This window comes from Giraffa tippelskirchi, chromosome X (assembly GCF_054371585.1).
Source record: "Giraffa tippelskirchi isolate mGirTip1 chromosome X, T2T-mGirTip1v1.2.pri, whole genome shotgun sequence".
NCBI classification, from domain to species: domain Eukaryota; kingdom Metazoa; phylum Chordata; class Mammalia; order Artiodactyla; family Giraffidae; genus Giraffa; species Giraffa tippelskirchi.
Window position 1 is genome coordinate 50200848 of NC_137289.1, and position 21114 is coordinate 50221961.

Here is a 21114-nt window from a genome sequence, read left to right on the forward strand (position 1 = left end):
ATATCTAAGTTAATTCTTAAAGAATTAGCTTTAATCCTTTTTAAAAAGTTTCAGAAGCCACTCTCAACCTCTTTCAAATAGCTGAAAAGGAGGGGGCCCTTCCCAGTTTACTTTGTGAGACCAGCACTATCCTGATGCAAAACCAGAAAAAAAGATATTACAAGAAAACTATAGACCAATATCCTTGATGAATATAGATGCAAAATTTAAAATAAAATGCTGGCAAACCAAATTCAACAGCACATAAAAATATCATACACCATGATCAAATGGACTATATCCCTGGAATGCAAGGATAACTCAACATATGCAAAGCAATCAATGTGATACACCACATTAACAGAATGAAGGGAGGAAGAAAATCACATGATCATCTCAATAAATGCAGAAAAAGCATTTGACAAAATTCAACACTTTTTCATGTTGAAAGTTGAGTTTTCTAAACTCAACAAACTAGGAATAAAAGGAAACTACCTCAACATGATAAAGGCCATAAATACAAAATCCACAGTTAACATCATACTCTATTGTGAAAGATTTCCTAATTCAGAAACAAGACAAAGATGCCACTCTCACAACTTCTATTCAACATAGTACTGGAAGTTCTAGCCAGAGCAATTAGGTAAGAAAAGAAACAAAAACTCAAATTAGAAAGGAAGACGTAAAATTAGCTCCGTTTGTATATATATATGACCTTATATGTAGAAAACTCTAAAGACTCCACAGAAATTGTTAGAACTAATAAATTAATTGAGCACATGTTTGAATTATTAAGTCTTTACAGGATACAAAATCAATATACAAAAATCAGTTATATTTCTATATGTTAACAATGAACCATGTGAGCAAGAAATTTAGAAACCATTTCCATTTAAATTCATCAAAAAGAATAAAATTCTTAGGAACGAACTTAACCAAACTGGCAAAATTCTTGTACACTGAAAATTGCAAAATATTGCTGGTAGGAATTTAAAGGTACAAATAAATAGAAAGATATCCCATATTGATTGATTAGAAGACAATATTGTCCAAATGTCCACATTATTCAAGTGAATCTACACATTCAATATAATCCCTATCAAAATCCCAATGGCATTTTTATAGAAATAGAAGAAACAATCCTAAAATTCATGTAGAACCACAAAGAACTCCAAATAGCCAAAATAATCTTGAGAAAGAAGAAAGCTAAAAACCTCATCCGTCCTAATTTCAAAACATATTACAAAGTTACAGTAATCAAAATGGAATGGCACTGGCATAAAGACAGACATATGGGCCAATGGAATAGAACAGAGCACCCAGAAATAAACCCACATATATATGGTGAAATGATATTTAACAAGGATGCCAAGAGTATACAAGGGGGAAAAAGACAGTCACTTCAACAAATAGTGTGGGGCAAACTGGATATCCACATGCAAAAGAACGAAATTGGACCCTTATCTTACACCACACACAAAAATCAACTCAAAATTAATATCTTCAACAGAAGACTCAAAACTATAAAACACCTAGAAGAAAACCTAGGGAAAAAACTTCAAGATATTGGTGTTGGCAATGACTTCTTGAATATGACACCAAAAGCACAGGCAACCAAAGCAAAAACAGACAGATAGGACTACATCAAACTAAAAAGCTTCTGCATAGACAAGGAAACAATCAACAGAATGAAAAGGCAACTGACAGTATAGGAGGAAATATCTGTAAAGCATATTTTTGATAAGGGGTTTATATTCAAAATATATAAGGAACTCCCACAACTCAAAAGCAAATAATAATAATAGCAACAACAACAACTTTGAAATGGGCAAAGAACCCTTCAAAGAAGACATCCAAATAGCCAACCGCTATACGGAAAAAAGTGCTCACCATCGCTAATCATCAGGGAAATGGAAATTAAGACCACAAGTAGACATCATCTCACTCCTGTTAGAATGGCTATTTTAAAAAAAACAAAAAGATAAGTGTCGCCAAGAATGTAGAGAAATGGAACCCTTCTACACTTCTGGTGGGAAAACAGAATGATAAAGCTATTATGGAAAATAGTATAAAGGCTTCTCAAGAAATTAATAATAGAACTACTATATAATCTAGCAATACCATTTCTGGATATTTATCCAAAAGAATTAAAATCAGGATTTGTAAGAGATATTTGCACTCCCATGTTCATTGTGGTATTATTCACAACAGCCAAGAAGTAGAAATAACCCAAATGTCCATCAATGATGAAAATGTGGTATATGTGGTATATACATACAACAGAATATTAGTCTGTCATATAAAAAGGAAATCCCGTCATATACTACAAGTTGAGGAACATTGTGCTAAGTGAAATAAGCCAGTCAGAGAAGATCAAATACTGCATCATTCCACTTAAAAGAGGTGTCTAAAGTAGTCAAACTCATAGAAACTGAAAGTAGAATGGTGGTTGCCAGGGACTACTGGGAGAACAAAATGGGGAGTTGCTATTCAATGGGCATAGAGTTTCAGTCATGCAAGGTGAAAACAACATTGTGCCTACTGTTAAAAATATTGCGTAATGTACACTTAACATTTTAAGAGGGTAGATTTCATATTACATATTTTTTACCACAATAAAAAATATGTGTGATATGCAGCTAAACCACTGATGAGTGGGAAATTTATAGCTCTAAATGCTTACCTCAGAAAAGAGGAGAAGTCAAATTTAAAAGTGTAATTTTCCACCTTAAAAAGAAAGAAAACTAGAAAAAGAGTAAAATAAACTGAATGCAAGGAAGAAAATAATCAATTTGAAAGCAAAAATCAATAAGACTGAAAACTGAAAATTAATAGAGAAAAATCAATGACATAAAGAGTTGGTTCTTTGAAAAGATCAACAAAATAGACAAATCTCTAGTGAGACCACCAAATTTAAAAAAGAGAGAACACACAAAGTATTAGTATCAAAACAAGACAGGGGATATCACTTGAAACTCTGCAAACACCAAAAAGATAAAGGAAATACTACAAACAAATCTACACAAATTTTACAATTTTTATAAACTGGACAATTCCTTGAAAAACACAAACACACACAAGCACCCAATATGAAATAGATCATTTGAACAGTCCTATAACTATTAAGGAAATTGAATCATACTTTTAAAACTCTAAAATAAGAAATCTCCTGGCCCAGTTGGTTACACTAGAGAATTCTGCCAACCGCTTAAAGGAAAATTAATACTATCATCACATAACCTCTTCCAGAAAATAAAAGGGGAGGAAATATTTCCCAATTCTCATTAGAAGGCCAATATTTCATTGATATCAAAATCAAAGGCAGTACCCCAAAATTAAATAAAAAGCCAATACCATTCATGAATAGAGACACAAAAATCCTTAACAAAATGTTAGCAAACAGAATTCAGCAATATATAGACAAGTTTATATACTATGACCAAGTGTGTTTGTTTTAGGCATGCAAGGTGAGTTCACTATTTGAAAATTAATCAGTGTAGTAAGAAAAAATCACATGACCATATCAATGAAAAAGCTGTTTGACAAAATTCAACATTTATTGATGATGAAATCCTCAGAAAACTAGGAATTAGGGAGGAACTGCCTCAATTTTAAAAAGTATATACCCCCCCAAAACTACAACTAACATCACAGTTAATGCTGAAAGACTGACTGCTTTCCCCCTAGGATTGAAAACAAAGCAAGGGTTCAGCTCTTACTACAGTTAACTGGAATTCTGAACCAGAACAATACAGGAAGAAAAAAATAAAAGGCATAACAAGTGGAGTGAAAGAAACACCATTCTCTCTGTCCCACCATCCCTATGACAAGATGGTCTATAAAAAAAAAAAAAGCCAAGAAACCAACAACAGAAAAAAATCTCCTAGAACTTAATCAGTATTCAGCAACATTGCAGGGTACAAGATCATCATACAAAAACCAACTGTATAACTATGTACTAGCAATAAACATATGGAAACCAAAATTTAAAATATGATACCATTAATGGTCACTCAAAAAAATGAAGCAAAATTCTAACAAAACACGTACAAGACTTGTATGCTGAGAACTACACAATGCTAACAAAAGAAAGGATGTGAATAAATGGAAAGATATGCCAGAGATCAAATCAGTCAATCCTAAAGGAAATCAGTCCTGAATATTCATTGGAAGGACTGATGCTGAAGCTAAAGCTCCAATACTTCGGCCACCTGATGCAAAGAACTGACTCTTTGGAAAAGACCCTGATGCTGGGAAAGATTGAAGGCAGGAGAAGGGGATGATAGAGGATGAGATGGTTGGATGGCATCACCAACTCAATGGATATGAGTTTGAGCAAGCTCCAGGAGTTGGTGATGGACAGGGAAGCCTGGCATGCTGCAGTCCATGGGGTCGCAAAGAGTCAGACACAACTGAGCGACTAAACTGAACTGCCCTGTTCATGAATCAGACGATTCAACATAGTAAAGATTTTAATTCTCCTCAGATTGATGTACAGGCCTTATACAACTCCTATCAATATTCTAGCAATTTTTTAGACACTGGCAAGTTTATCCCTGGTGGCTTGGCTGTAAAGAATCCACCTGCCAATGCAGGAGTTTGATCCCTGGGTTGGGAAGATCCCCTGGAGAAGGAAATGGCACCCCACTCCAGTGTTCTTGCCTGGAAAATTCCATGGACAGAGGAGCCTGGAAGGCTACAGTCTGAGGGGTCATAAGAGTTGGTCACAACTTAGCAATTAAACCACCACCATTCTGAAATGTACAGGTAAAGTCAAACAAACAATATTGCAAAAAATAATAAAGTAGGAGGTATCACTACAACCAATTTTAAAACATTGTAGAGCTATAGCAAAACTGTACGATATGGCAAAGAGACAGATACAAGGATCATTCAGTCAGAACAGAGAACCCCGAAACAGGTCTACACAAGTACAGCATACTCATTTTCTATTCCAGTTCAAAAACAGTTCAATGGAGCTGAAGCAATGGGATATCCATAGTTTAAAAAATTAACCTCATCCTAAACCTCACACTAAATACAAAAATTACCTCAAAATGGATCATGGACTGAATGTAAAATATAACTAAAAAACTTTGGGAGAACATCTTTGAGACCCAGGGCTTAAGAGTCAATTAGACATAAGAACAAAAGCACAATCCAAAGAATTAAAAAAAGAATGAATTGGACATCATCAAAATCAAAAGCTCTTGCTCTATGAAAAATCCTATTAATAAGATGAAAAGACAAGCCAAAGACTGGTAGAAAAATATTTGCAAACTACATATGTGACAAAGAACTTGGATCGAGAATATATAAAGAACTCTCAAAATTCTGCAGGTAAAAAACATAAAACCCCAAACAATGCAATTATAAAATGGGCAAAGGATTTGCAACAACATGGATGGAATTTGAGGGTATTATGCTAAATTAAATAAGTCAGATGGAGAAAGACAAACACTGCATGATTTCACTTATATGTGAAACATATAAACAAACAAAATAAATGAACAGGGACTTCCCTGGTGGTCCAGTGGTTAAGAATCTGGTCTTCCACTGCAGAGGGCATGGGTGTGATCCTTGGTCAGGGAACTAAGATCCCTCATGTCATGTGTTTCAGCAAAAAAAGAACAAATGAAACTATAAACAAACACACAGAAACAGAAAACAGAGTAGCGGTTACAAGAAGGGAAGGGGTGGAGGGAGGGCAAAATGGGTAAAGGGGGTCAACTGCATGGTCATAGAAGCGAGATTTTGGGGGGTGAGCATGCTACTGTATATGTAGAAATAAAATGTTGTACATGGGAAACATACAATGTTATGAACCAATGTTACCTCAATAATCTTTTTAATTTTAAAGAAAATGGGAAAAGGACACGAGGAGACATTTCACTGAAAAAGACACAGGGATGGAAAATAAACACATAAAAAGATAATGACCATCATTAGCTATTAGAGAAATGCAAATAAAACCACAATAAGATAATGCTGCAGTGAAAAGGAAAAAAAGAGGAATGAGTTTTTTCTTTTCCTTTCCTGAAAACAAAGAAGATAAAGGGAACAATGAGCGAGCCTAGTCATTCCTAGTTTTTACTTTAACTGTTCCTAATCTGTAGTCTGTAACAAATTTGTTTTTCTGCCTCTAACTCTGCATGAGCTATATTTTGCACCTATTATCCTTTGACTCTGTGCTAATTACATCATGTATCTGGTCATGATTTACAGCACTCTCTTCACAGACCACCCCTGGTAGTTTTTCTCTTTTTGCATTACAGAAAGAAGGCCGCAGGGCTACAGAACTGCCTGACTCAATTACTGGGCTATCTGACACCAGCCTATGACTCTTTTTGAAACGATGCAAGAGGAAGAATACAAGAGCCTTATACCTTTGTTCCTCATTGCTGACCCCTGACTGCAAGCCTTCATCTTATATAAGCCCCTAGACTCCTCATGGAAGGAGCATGGCACAGTTCTTAAGGCATGAGCCTGCTGTATCTCCCCTCTGCCAGGTGAGGATTAAAGTCGTCTTTCTATTTCCTCCAAACTCTCCATATTATTTTATTTGGCTTTGGTTGGCAGAGAAAACCAAGATTTTGACTGCAACAATATCACTATGCAAGAATGGATAAAATAAAAAAACAATGACAAAAATGGCAAGGATGCAAAGAAACCAGATCTCTCACATACTGATGGAAGTGTAAAATGTGATACAGCCACTCTGGAAAATTCTCTTTAAAAACTAAACATACACTTGCCACATGCGTGCATGCTATGTCACTTCGGTCATATCGGACTCTTTGCAACACTATGGACTGTAGCCCTCAAGGCTCCTCTGTCCATGGGGATTCTCCAGGCAAGATTACTGGAGTGGGTTGCCTTGCCCTTCTCTAGGGGATTTTCCCAACCCAGAGATCAAACCTGCATCTACTGCGGCTCCTGCACTGTAGGTAGATTCTTTACCACTGAGCCACTAAGTATGCCCACACTTACCATATGACCCAGAAACGACTTTCCTGGGCATATATCTCAGACAAATGAAACTTGTGCTCAGTTGCTCAGTGGTGTCTGACTCTTTGCAACTCCGTGGACTATAGCCTGCCAGGTTCCTCTGTCCATGGGATTATCCAGGCAAGAATTCTGGAAAGTTGTGCATGCTAAAGTCACTTCAGTTGTGTTGCACTCTTTGAGACCCTATGAACTGTAGCCTGCCAGGCTCCTCTGTCCAGGGAATTCTCCAGGCAAGAACACTGGAATGGGTTATTGTGTCCTCTTCCAGGGGATCTTCCCAACCCAGGGATCATACCAGAGTCTCCTGCATTACAGGTGAATTCTTTACCGCTGAAACTCCGGGGAAGCCCACTGGAAAGTTATGTCTACGCAAATTCTATACTCAGATGTTTATAATAGTTTTATCTGTAACAGCCCCAAATTGGAAATAACCAAAATGTCCCTAATTAGGTGAATGGTTAAACAAACTGTAGTATATCCATAGCATGAAATACTCCTCACCAACAAAAAAGAACAGACTATTGATACATGTGTCAACTTGGATATATCACAAGGTCATTGAACAAAGCAGAAAAAATTGGAAAAAATCACATTCTTTATGACTTCATTTACATAAAATTCTCAAAAGGACAAAATTATAGAGTAGGAAAACAAATTCATATTTGGCAGAGGTTATGGATGATGGGGGTGTTAGGTGTGCCTATGAAGGGGTAGCTTTCAAGTGAAGGAATATTTCTACATCTTGGTTGCAATCATGGTTGCACAAATCTACACAAGTGATAAAATAACATAGACCTGTACATACACAACATTCCAGTGTCAGTTTCCTAGTTTTTTTATATTGTAGTATAATTATGTAAAATGTAATGATTGGGCTAAACAGGATGAAGAATATGTGGAGCATTTCTGTACTGTTTTTGCAACTTCTTGGGAATCCTTCATTATGGATCATAAGTTAAAAAATAAACCACTTATAAAGCAAATAACTCAGAAAACAAGAGTGTGGAAGCTAAAACCAAGGAGCAAGTAAATAAAATGTTTTCTAATAATAGCCTATAACAACATGCAGTTTTATGAAGAGAGATTTTAAATGGGGAAGATTTGCATAGGCCAGTGACATACAATACCAAGATCATTTTATCTGTAGGATTAAAACATGTGCTAAAAAATATTAGAGCCACAGATTAAAATGTCTCATCTTAAACTAGCCAACTGGCTATTATGAATTGCTTGCAATTAGTCACATAAACAAATAATGAAAAAATTCTGCAAACAATGAAAAAATCATTTGCAAAGTGTCTTCAGGCTAGTTGTTCAAACTTCATCTAGTAAGCGGTGGGAATGAAGAACTTTCATAATGGATAAGCCAGAACCTATTCCTATGACTGTCATACAGTTACTTGATTTGTGTATGCCCTGTGTAGGATGTCCTCAAGTTTGTTTCACTACATAATATATTCATTTCCAGCTGTGCTAGGGAAAGAACGTTTGCACTGGGTGAAATGTTCAGTGATAATTAGAAAGGAGCAAATGGGGAAAACTGCCTCTCCCTCCTTGGACACAAAATGATAACCACTAGCCATATGAAGCTATTTAAATTTTTAACAATTAAAATCAAATTTAAAATGTAGTTCCCAGATACATTTCAAGTGTTCAGTGTGACTAATGGCTACCATATCAGAACAGCTTAGATATAGAACTTTTCCATCATCACAAAAACTTCTGTTGGACAGTGTTGCTCTAGAGCATGAAAAACATGTCATTTCCCCACAATCATAGGTAGTGTTACAGCCCAAAGAGCTCTGACAGGAATTAGTATTGCATTATCTGAGGTTTTCATTTACACATAATTTTATCTTCAGCAATACTGAGCAGTATGTTGCAGTGGTTAAGCGCTAGGGTTTTAGGGTAGAATAGCACTGGATTACCATTTTAGCTCCAACCTTTGCCAAGCTGTATGACTTCAAGCATGCTATTTTGCTTCTCTGTGCCTGTATTCTCCTTTTTTTTTTTTTTAAAGGTGGGGACTTGGGGATAATGGAAACTCCCTCAAAGGGTTGTTGTGCAAGACTAAATGAGAAAAGCGCAATACCTGACACATGTGATCTGTAAATGTTATTCCTGAAGTCCAGACGATGGATTTGGCTTGTTCTAGGACCTAGACTCTAGATGACCAGTAGAAAAGGGAACATTCAACTGTATAAGCAGCAAGGGAGTCCATTCCTAACAGGGCCCCCCTTTGACTCTTGATAAATAAACAGTAACCACACTGTTCCTCCATTCTTGGGGACAGTAACAAAAGAGAAGACATCTTCTCCCTTAGAAATCTATTTGTCTTGCAGCTTTCAAAAAGTGAAAGAATAGCTTACCCTTGTCCTTAAGGGATTCAGAATTGAAAGCTAACCACCCAGTCATATCAAACAATTTAAAAGCACAACATATCATCTATAAAAGGTAACCCAAACAACTCACTCAGTAGTAGGGGCACTTGGAGTTTGTCTCCAGCTGTTTCTGGCAATCAAATCTAATTTCTTGATGTATTATTATAGTAAAATGTTACTATACCCAATCCTTTATGAGTACCACACAACAGGCCTGCTGTACCTCTGAAATCAACTGGATATTTATTGAACACCTACTAAACACAGGACACTTTCACTATACACCAGCCATTAGCAAGCTACATCTGGCAAGTCAAATCAGGTCCACTTTGTATTTTCCTTATGGTAAGGAAGGTATGAATGACTTTTACAACTTTTTCACCTGTTGGAAGAACTGCCTTCACCCACTAATACCAAACACCAAATGGACATTAGCTTTTGCTCCAGACTTGATAATGTTTCTTAATTAATTCAACCTAAAATTACAAGGCAAAAGAGCACTTATATGTGAAACTTATACAGTAGGAAAGTCATTTCAACAGCTAACACTATTTGAATCATAAGTGATGCCAACATGCTTTATACACTTCCCACGCTGTTACAAATCAAAACAAAACCACAATGAGATACCACTTTGCACCCACTAGAATGGCTATAATAAAAAAAATAGACATTAACAAGTGTTGGTAAAGATTTGGAGGAGAATATACATTGCTAATGGGAGGGGAAAATCTACAGCCACTTTGGTAAATTCTGGCAGTTCCTCACAAATTTAAACATAGAATTCCATATGGCCCAGCAGTTCTACTCCTAGATAGGTACCAAGAGAAATGAAAGCATATATCTGCACAGAAACATGTACATGAATGTTTATAGCAGCATTATTCATAATAACCAAAAGGCAGACGCCAACCAACTGACGAATAGATAAGTGAAATATGGAAAGTCATACAACGGAATATTATTTAGCCATTAAAATGAAGTATTGATACATACTACAACTTGGAAAAACTTCAGAAACCTTATGCTAAGTGAAAGAAGCCAAACACAAAAGCTTTTTGTATGATTCATACACATTGTATGATTCTATTTATATGAAATCCCCCCAAATGAAAATCCATAGAGACAAAAAATTAATTAGTGGTTGCCCAGGCCTGTGAATGGATATGAGGTGTAAGTGAAAGAGGCGCGAGGTTTCTTTCTGGGGTAATGGAAATGTTTCAAATAATACTGTGGTGATGGTAACACACCTCTAAAATACTAATAACAATAAATTGTAGAGTTTTTAAAAGTGTACAGCACCAAAAGCACATCTCATAAAAGAAAAAAAAAAGGATAAATTAGATCTCATCAAAATTTTAATTTTTTGCACTTCAAAAGACATCATTAAGAAAATGAAAAGACAAGTAACAGAGTGGCACAAAATATCCACATATCATGTATCTACAGAGACTTGTATCCACAATGTACAAATAATTCTTACAATTCAACAATAAAAAGTCAGTAAAGACAATAATTCAATTTAAAAATGGAAAAGAGGTATGTATGTTTTAATAAGTAAATGAAAACATGCTCATCATCATTAGTGTTTAAGGAAGTACAAATTGTAACCACAAAGACATATCATTTCACATCTACTCAGAATGGCTATAACAAAAAAACAGACAATAACAAATGTAGGTGAGGAAGTGGAGAAACAGAAACCCTCATACATTGCTAGCAGAAATGCAAAACAGTGCTGCTGCTTTGGAAAATAGTTTTGTAGTTTCTTATAAAGTTAAAGATAAATTTGCCATATGATCCAGTCATTCCACCCTTATGTTCCTATCAAAGAAAATGAAAACATTTGTCCACACAGACTTGCACATCAGTGTCCTTAGTGGTATTATTCATAATAGCCAAAAACTGGAAACAACCTACATGTCTAGTAAGTAGACAGACAGAATGTTGTTATAGCCATATAATGGAATACTATTAGGCAATAAAAATTAATGAAGTACTGGTACATGCTACAATACGGAGGAACCTCAAAAATATGCTAAGTGAAAGAAGCCAGGCACAAAAGACCACTTCTTACTCGATTTAATTCATATGAAATGTCCAGAATATGCAAATTTATAGAGACAGAAAATAGATCAGTGGTTACCTGGAGTTGGGAGTGGGAATGAGGATTAATTGTAAATAAATGAGTATGAGGGATTTAGGGGGGAAGTGAAAATGTTCTAAAACATTATGATTATGGTTACATCATTCAGTAAAGTTACTAAAAATATTGAACTATACACTTGAAATGGGTGAACTTTATGATATGAAAAATATATCCTAATAAAGTTATTAAAAATAGGAAAGGAAGATCAGGGGAAAGTGGGTAAGGGGTACACAGGAATTCTGCATTATCTTTCCAACTTTTCCATAAACCTCAAACTATTCTGAAATTTAACTAAAAAATAACAAGAATATGTTTGTGCATTCATACCTATCTGCGTGAAAAGACATTTATAAAGATGAAATGTGTAAAATCTCATTATAGATGAGCATTAACATGAACATTTGAAACTATTTCAATAACAGAGTATACTATTAGCCCCAAATAAACAAAATGTTATCCCCCAAAAAGAATTCCATTATTCTCATGAGTTGTCCTGTATTACCTAAAATAAATGCTCAATTATTACTTTGAATTTTATCAATAAACATTTGCTGAAATTTGTTTTCTCCTTTGTCATATAAGTACCTACACATTATCCTCGATTTTGTTTTTTGGCCCACAGAGCCTAAAATATTTACTATCTGGTTCTTTACAGAACCCTGTTCTACACTATTACAGGATAAATATAATCAGTCTCCTTCTTGAGTGTATTGTTATCATTACCTAGTTTTGGCATAATTCCCTTAGTATATTAGTCGCTCAGTCCTGTCCAACTCTTTGTAACCCCATGTCCATGGAACTCTGGAGGCAAAAATACTGGAATGGGTAGCCACTCCCTTCTCCACGGGATCTTCCTGACCCAGGGATCTAGCCACGGTCTCCTGCATTGCAGGCAGATTCTTTACCATCTGAGCCACCAGGGAAGCCCATCCTTAGTATAGATCCTATAATTTTGCCTTTTGACTCACAAAGTCTAAAGATATTTACTATGTAGCTCTTCACAGAAAAGTTGCTAAGCCCTGTACTACACGGTAACAGGATAAATATAATCAGTCTCTTTCTTGAGTGTATTCTTATCATAACTTAGCTGTGGTATGATGCCAGTCTGGATATCCCCTATAAAGGATAAGCCGTGCATCTCTTCTGCTGTGGCACTAGTTAGGATTCCCATAAATAGAAACATTATTAGCTTAATAGTCTAGCAAAACTTTGATGTCACCTTTATTATCGTGATATTGAAGAGTCAACACTATAGACAGTGTCAAGATGACCCTCAAGTTGTTATGTCACCACGCCATGGACTCCCTGAGATCTCTTAGATATCAAGTGGCTCCTATGGCATCACACCCTGCCTTTGGCATCACCCTGGCACATCACCTTAGTGTCATATGCTATCACTGTTGTGGCATAATTCTGCCTTAATGCCACTCCACCGAAATGTCAGCATAATTAACCCCTACTTCCTTCCAATCCTTTAGCAGCGGCAGGAGCGATGGGGAGGGTGGACACAGGCACTGGTTCGAGCTCAGGAGGTAATGCTCAGCTGCTACCGTTTTCCCTTCCGCTTACCACTGCAGGTCAGGGCCCCCGGGACAAGACTTTCTGGTTTCCGCAACTCTCTTGCCATGACCCCGCACCCATTTCGCGTCACCGACTTAGTGCCCCAACAGCGACCACCCACCCCGGTTCTACACGAAGCCGCTCCCCATACCTGACTCCATTCTCCAGCTGTCATCCTGGGCCGATTCCACCGGCCGCTTGACTACGGCGGCCGCAAGGGACCCTGGGACTCGTAGTTCCGCGCCGCTAGAGGCAGAGTCGGGGAGAGTGGCGAAGGCGCCTCTCTGCCCGGAACTGCGCTCAGACTGCAACTCCCAGAGGCGCCCTGCGATGGGAAAAGCAAAGGAAGAAGAGCGGATGGTGATTGGTGGAGCTCTATGGGCTCTTTTGATTGGCACTCGGAGCCTGCGGAGTGAGGAGGTGGTGGATCTGGCTGCCCCGAGATCCTGGGAAAGCGAAATGGAGGGGTGTGTGTCTAACCTAATGGTCTGCAACCTGGCCTACAGCGGGAAACTGGAGGAGTTAAAGGAGAGGATCCTGGCGGATAAGTCCCTGGCCACTAGGACTGACCAGGTAAAGCAGCGCTGGACCCTCTCCTCAGGCGGCGGCGGCGGCGGAGACAACGTGGCTGCTCAGCCCTGCCCAGTCTAGGGGGAGGCCGGTTCCGAGAGGGCGGGATCCCCGCCCCCGCCTCCCCATCCTTACCCCTGGGTCACCTCAGGACTCGGGATAGAGCGGCCGGATCTAGCCCCGCTAACCGCCAATGTTCCCCCCCTCCTCCTTTGGCCCGGTACTTAGCACGCTGTATTTTGGATATTTCTAGAACGTTTAGCTCATTTCTCAGAAATGCTCAATCTTTGAGGCATCTGTGAGAAGGAAAGTTTTTGGATTTTTGAAATGGATTTCTTTGCTTTTATTAGTGATTTTATTCGAGGCAACATGTGTAACTGAACTCCTCTTCTGTGTCAGGCAGTTACTGGAAGGAACAGACGTGGATAAAATAATCACAAATCATATGTCCGATTCTAATTGTGGTATTCTTCGGGAGAGAAGTTGACGTGGTGCTTTCAGAACATATCATAGAAGGACCTGATTTAATCTGGCTTAGGAAAGCCGAATATTGTAACCGTAAAGACTTTGCAAAGGAGGGAAGATTGGCTGTATCTTGAAGGATGAGTGAGGTTTCCCTGGAAGATGAATGGGCAGTTTAGGCAGAAGCGAAACAAAAGCGAGTGGACCTTGGGAAATGTTTCTTTCTGCTCTCCTACTTAAAGAACCCTCACACTTTCACCCTGAGTTTCTAGAAAGATTCATGGTGCCCTCAGTAAGCCAACAAACATTTATAGATTGCTTTCTGTTTGACAGGCACCGTGCTAAGCACTAGCAAGACAGTGTCCCATAATTAAAATTCTCCATTTTGTGTCTTTGGGAAGAGAATTAGAAGTCCGGAGACTTCTCTGGAACTTTCCTTTGTTGCTCATCCTGAAAAATCCCTTTGCCTAGTTTGCCTTTAGTTTGGTCTGGTAATGTTTAATACTTTAGATTTAATTTAACAAAATTAAATTAAGATTTAATAATACTTCTAACCATTCTTCATCCAGTCAATGGCATAAAAAAGGGAGAGACTATTCAGGATCAAAAGACTTAAACAACTGTTGCAACTTGTGGACCTTGTATGGATCCTGATTGAAAACAAGCTAACTGCAAAAAGACATTTGGGGTACTGTTGGGGAAATCTGAATACAGACTGGGTATTTCATGTTATAAAGGAGTTAGAGTTAATTTTAATCAGTGTAATAGCTATGTAGTAAAGTATTTTTTTGGAGAAGGAAATGGCAACCCAGTATTCTTGCCTGGGAAATCCCACAGACAAAGGAGCCTGGCAGGCTACAGTCCATGGGGTCACAAAAGAGTTGGACAGGACTTACCGACTAAACAACAGCAAAGTGTTTTTTAGACACTCAAATATTTAGGGATGAAAAGTCATGATATTTAAGATTTGTTTTTTAAAATCTCTTTAAGGAAAAAAAAACAGATGAAGCAAATATTAGAAAACATTTGTACAATGTAGATGATTGGCCTATTTTTATATGATTTTGAAATTTTTGTAATAAAGCTTATAATACTGTTTTCTTTTACACAGAGCTAAGAAATACAGCAGTCACTGCAGGAAAAAATAAGAGCAAAAAATTCTTTTTGAGAAACATGACTAACTCCTTTCTAGCTTATTTTTTTTAAATAATGTTGCTTTCTAATTCTGTGTCTGGTATGTTTTTAAAATGGCTATATAGGGAATCTCAACTAGTTTTATGAACATTTCCTTTCCATAAGATTCATTTGTTCTTTCTAGAGCATCTACAAAATTCAGGCTTGTGTCCTAACTTCACCATTTACTATCTATGTGACCTTGGACAAGCTTGAGGAATCTTAGTTCCCTAATCTGTAAAATGGGGATAATATATACTATATAGGATCATGGGGATTACAGGAGATGATAGACGTAAAATTCTTAGCACAGTGCTTGACATAAAAATATGTACATAGGCAAAGCTCTGTTTCTACCAAAGCACTGGAGTAAGTTTTTGCTCTATTGCTTTCATGGGTCTATTCTACCCAGAATTACCTACATTCATCAATGTATTCTCCCCATGGTACTGAAACCTTAGGCTCTCTTACATAAGTAATATAGTTTAAGGTTACATACCTGAGGATCCAGTCCTCTCCATTTCTTGTTTCCAAACTGTATGTTTACTGGCTCAGGATTAATATGTTCTGCTTTCTTGTCTTAGTTCTTCTATTTCTTTTCAAGAATGTTGATCTTACTGCTTCTGTTTCCCGTGTAGGACAGCAGAACAGCGTTGCATTGGGCATGCTCAGCTGGACATACAGAAATTGTTGAATTCTTGCTGCAACTTGGAGTGCCAGTGAATGATAAAGATGATGTGAGTACTAGGCGGAGTTGATAAATTCCCTGTTATCTTTAGAGTCCAGACTGGTGTTTACTGAAGCCCGAGAATTAAAGTCACAAACAAATTTTAACCTTTATGACTAGGAAGTTACAGCATGGCACCAGTGACCAAATACACGACTGGTGGTTGCATTATTTTAGAATATTCATTTTGCCACTCATAGCCTGTAATTTAAGGTAAACATGCAGATCAAGTCTTATTGCAATGACCTCTAAGAGACTACAAACCCTTTTTTATTATGTTAAAAACTTTTTGATGAATAGTGCCTAGATATTAGAATTAGGGCCTAGAACCTTTTTTGTTATATAGAGATTTAGTGCAATGGTACTGATTATATTAAGGTAAGACTTCTTACAGGAGACCCCGGTTCAATTCCTGGGTTGGGAAGATCTGCTGGAGAAGGGATAGGCTACCTACTCCAGTATTCTTGGGCTTCCCTTGTGGCTCAGCTGATAAAGAATCTGCCTGCAATGTGTGGAGACCTGGATTCGATGCCTGGGTTGGGAAAATCCCCTGGAGAAGGGAATGGCTACCCACTCCAGTATTCTGGCCTGGAGAATTCCATAGACTGTATAGTCCATGGGGTCACAAAGAGTCGGACTCAGCTGAGTGACTTTCACTTTCACTTTCTGAAGAATAAGGGTGAAAACTTTTTGTAAGCAGGTTCCTTTTCGAGGATGCTTGAGGAAGTAATATTCATAATGGCAAAAAAGAAAAATAATGGAGGAACAGTTGAGTACAGTATGTATATCCACATAATAGTATGCAGCCAATAAAGTTATGATGCCAAAGAATGACAGAAAAATTCCTACAACATGATGATAAGTGGAAATTGTGGAAAATACAACTCAACAGAGCTTGATATCCTATGATCCCTATTTAAAAACACATTAGTGTTAGACTTAGGTAGTCTCCATGTTACAGAATTATGGATGCTTTTCTTTTGTATGTATCTGATTTCCAAATATCCTGCAGTGCTTAATGAAGGAAAGAGAATAAATATATTTTTTTAAAACCATTCATACACAGCTCTGTAAACCCTGTCTTAATGTTAGCATTAATCTCTGTGACTTTTCTGCCTGGTTTGTGTTCTGTCCACCTCTTTTACAGGCAGGTTGGTCTCCTCTTCATATTGCTGCTTCCGCTGGCCGAGATGAGATTGTCAAAGCCCTTCTGGGAAAAGGTGCTCAAGTGAATGCTGTCAATCAAAATGGCTGTACTCCCCTACATTATGCAGCTTCCAAAAACAGGCATGAGGTAGGGTTCCATTCCTAGGCTTCTTCTTTTGAGTTCTAAACCTCTACGCAAACACAAATATTAACAGATATCTGCATTGTTTTCTTTTCTCTCTTCCCAGATTGCTGTCATGTTACTGGAAGGCGGAGCTAATCCAGACGCTAAGGACCATTATGAGGCCACAGCAATGCACCGGGCAGCAGCCAAGGGTAACTTGAAGATGATTCATATTCTTCTGTACTACAAAGCTTCCACAAACATCCAAGACACTGAGGGTAACACTCCTCTGTAAGTGATGAGTAGCAGTCATTTGTATTCTACCTGACATTAGCCCTCTTGCACTAATTCTTACACATCATTTTTTTTAAATTCTGCTTATAAATATAATAAATGTTTATGGCCAAAAATAATTGAAAATACACAAAAGTATAAAGGTAAAAATTCAAAGTGCCTATCATCTTGCCACCCAGAAATAACCACTGATAACATTTTAATGTATTTCCTCCCTATCTTTTATATGTAAATATGCATACTTTACATACGCTTTTTTTTTTGTAAAATTGGAACCATATTGTGTATGTAGTTTCATATCTTGTGCTTTTCACCTCATACTGTAAGCATTTTGCAATGTTAATAAATATTTCTAAAATGATTTTGAATGCCTATACATAATGCTATTTTATGGATGTGCCAGAATTTAATAATTCCTCTATTACTGTATGTTTAAGCTTTTTTGAGTTTTCCACTATTATAAATAATGCTACATTGATCAAACTTTATATGAAAACCTTTGGCCATATTGCTGATTAGTATCTTAGTGTAGAACTAGAATTGCTGGGTCAACAGATATACATTTTAAAACGGTTGCTGTATATTCCCAGATTACTTCCAGAGGAGTTGTATTATTGCCTCCTCCCAACAGCAGTTTGAGAGTGCCTATTACCCCTTTCCAACACGAAAAATATCCTTTTCTTATAGGAAAAGTGGTGTTTCAGAGTTGTAACTTGCATTTTCTTACTATCAAGGAAGCTAAACATTTTTAGTGCCTATGACTATATTTTTCTCTAAATTATATCTTTCTATATCCCTTTCTCTGTTTTCTTTTGGAAAATTCATTTATTTTTACTGATTCGTTTGCATACCCTTGACATAGTACAAATATTAACCTTTTTCCATGCCAGTTGAAAATATTTTTCCCAGTTTGTCTTTAAATTTTGTTTATTTTTTTGAAATAACAGAAGTTTTCAATTTCTATATAGTCAGATCTATTAATCTTCCCTCATAGCTAGAAAGTACTTCCTCACCCTGAAGTTAGATAAATATTCACCTGTATTTTGGGGCTTCCTGGTGGCCTAGATGGTAAAGAATCTGCCTGCAATGCAGGAGACCCAGGTTCAATCCCTGGGTCAGGAAGATCCCCTAGAGAAGGCTACCCACTCCAGTATTCTTGCCTGGAGAATTCCATGGACAGAGGAGCCTGGCAGGCTACAGTCCATGGGATCACAGAGTCGGACATGACACAGCAACTAATATACTTTCACACACTGCAATCAAGAACTCGGGCATTTTCATTGCAGATCTAGTCTCTTTATATTTATTGGGCTTCCCTGGTGGCACAAACGGTAAAGAATCTGCCTACAATGCAGGAGACCCAGGTTTGATCCCTAAGTCAGGAAGATCCCCTGGAGAAGGAAATGACTACTCACTCCAGTATTCTTGCCTGGGAAATCCCATGGACAGAGGAGCATGGCTGGCTATAGTCCATGGAGCCACAAAGAGTCAGACACAACTGAGCAACTAACACTTATTATACTATGTACACTTAAGTCACCTGTATTGTATTGCTGTTTTACAAAAAAAAACATTGCATTGGTTTGGTTTAGTTACTGTTTCTCATTTAACTCAAATGCATCTGGAATTGATTATGTATGACCTGAAGCCATCCTCTACCTTGATAGTTTTTGTACAGTACTTGGCCACTTTTATTCCTTATTATATGGTGACTTTTTTGAACCAGAAATTCTATGAGTCTTCTTTTTAGTCCAGAGTAAGATTCAGTTTTCTTAAAAGTATTGTTTTCTTAACTCTTTGTTTTAAATTTTTTCTCTGTAGTACTGAGTGGCTTTATTTAGAAAAACATGCAGGTTCTAGCCCTTTTCTCCAAATAAGAAAGGGAGGGTGGCCTGGAGGAAATTTAGGAGTCACAGGCAGTGTTGGGTCCTGGGAAGAGCCAAAGATTAAGGAATAGTTAGATGCTATTTGCCCTATCCAAACTCGGCCACTTAACAGCTATATTAAATACTTGTATTAAATAACTTGGAGAAGTTACTTAACTTTCCTGGGTCTAATTTTCTTATCTGTAATATAAGGATAGTAATTCCTTCCTCCCTAAGGTTAAATAAAATAACGTGTTAAGTGTATAGTACTCTACCCAGTAAACTGTTAAGTGCCTCACAAGGTCCCCACCCCCACCCCCGCCCAACTCACTGCTCAGCCATGTCATCATCATATACGAAGACTTTAATGTCTGTCACAATTTCAACTGTAAAATGGTGATAATAATACCTTGCTAACCTACAAAGTGTCTATAACAATCAGATGATACAAAAATTTTTATAAACTACTTTTCCAATATTTAAACCACACAAGTTGCTATTAGCAGATTATGTATAGAGGCTTTTCTAAATTCTAACTCAGAATTATTGTATGTATTTGGTGTAACCTACTAATCTCCATAAAATGAGGGCATTGTTCCTTAAGCTGGCATTTAGATCAGTTTTGTTGTAGTAGGGTCAGAATTGTTATTTATGATCTGGGATTATAAGCTATATTCCACTGAATTTTAACTTATAAACACTCTTCTCCATGGAAATATATTTTCCTTTCAAGATTGAATAACTTTCCAACATCACACAACCATATGCAGTTTAGACTACCTGTCAGGAACTCCTAACCATTACATAGAATTGGAAATGATTAATCAATCTCTGTGGTCCTTGATTTCAGACACTTAGCCTGTGATGAAGAGAGAGTGGAAGAAGCAAAATTGCTGGTGTCCCACGGAGCAAGCATTTACATTGAGAATAAAGAAGAAAAAACACCCCTGCAAGTGGCCAAAGGTGGGCTGGGTTTAATACTCAAGAGAATGGTGGAAAGCTAAGTGGCTTGGATTTAGTCTTACTTTGTTTGTTTTGTGGCTGTCCCCTAATGTACTGGTAACTAATGTACTTGTGCACAAGACATCATCTACGAATGATGAAGTTTTTTCATCTCCCAAGTCTTATAAACATGTTTACTATTGTTCCTGCTGAGTTATTTGTTCTTAGCTTACAACTTGCTTTCCAGGCATTGAATAACTGTTGACATTGTTCTACTCTTTTATATTATTCTGTATTAAATTTTGGTTAACTCTGTGCAAATGATTCTGTGGCTGTTGTGAGTCTTAAGCACCCTATCACGCACCCTCTATCCCCCTTTGTGGCAGAACAACCCCAGTAGCACCGGCCAATTGTTTTGCCAAATGTTTCTAGGTAGATTCTAGAATGTTCCTCCATACAGTTGAAACACATCATAACTCATTTTTCAAGATCACTCAGAAGCCTATGCCACATATTTCTGTTTTTTCCAACAGTATGGTTTAACTTGTTTTCCTTATTGGAGAAATACTTATAGCTTGTGAGGACCAAGTTTTCAGTTCAGGGATGCTGTCCAAGTTTGGCATTCATGAACACTAAAATATTGAAATATAATCACTTGGGTACCAGTGTCTTTTTTAATGAGCTGTTTCCCTCCAAAGTAAAATGTGTTGTTTTTAAAAAGAAAATTTTAAAGT

The 21114-nt window shown here is 37.3% G+C and overlaps 2 protein-coding genes across 7 annotated transcripts in view; one reads left to right on the forward strand and one right to left on the reverse strand.

Moving 5' to 3' along the window:
• ATG4A (autophagy related 4A cysteine peptidase) overlaps positions 1-13283 on the reverse strand; it is a 74246-nt gene extending 60963 nt beyond the window's left edge. For all 5 annotated transcript variants that reach the window (XR_014075862.1, XM_081565873.1, XM_081565874.1 and 2 more), the window contains exon 1: positions 13229-13283. Coding sequence is in view for 4 of the 5 variants with exons in the window: in XM_081565873.1 (XP_081421999.1) it covers positions 13229-13238 (10 nt within the window). In the remaining variant the exon portion in view is untranslated. The remainder of the gene's footprint in view (positions 1-13228) is intronic.
• A 187-nt stretch (positions 13284-13470) lies between these two features.
• PSMD10 (proteasome 26S subunit, non-ATPase 10) lies at positions 13471-20701 on the forward strand. 2 transcript variants are annotated; one of them, XM_081565876.1, is made up of 5 exons: positions 13471-13650; positions 15921-16019; positions 17157-17303; positions 17404-17570; positions 20289-20701. In XM_081565876.1, the coding sequence occupies exons 1-5, from the start codon at positions 13537-13539 to the stop codon at positions 20440-20442; spliced, it is 681 nt and encodes a 226-aa protein (XP_081422002.1). In that variant the 5' UTR covers positions 13471-13536; the 3' UTR covers positions 20443-20701. The 2 variants fall into 2 exon arrangements, with proteins under 2 accessions (XP_081422002.1, XP_081422003.1); XM_081565877.1 differs by having other exon boundaries at positions 17404-17491.
• Positions 20702-21114: the final 413 nt, after the last annotated feature.

Excerpts from the sequence above, each read along its gene's own strand:
- PSMD10 (XM_081565876.1), top strand. The coding sequence starts at position 13,537 with ATGGAGGGGTGTGTGTCTAACCTAATGGTCTGCAACCTGGCCTACAGC. Across the intron at positions 16,020-17,156 it reads CAGTGAATGATAAAGATGAT|GCAGGTTGGTCTCCTCTTCA; the intron begins GTGAGTACTAGG and ends CCTCTTTTACAG. Across the intron at positions 17,304-17,403 it reads CTTCCAAAAACAGGCATGAG|ATTGCTGTCATGTTACTGGA; the intron begins GTAGGGTTCCAT and ends CTCTCTTCCCAG.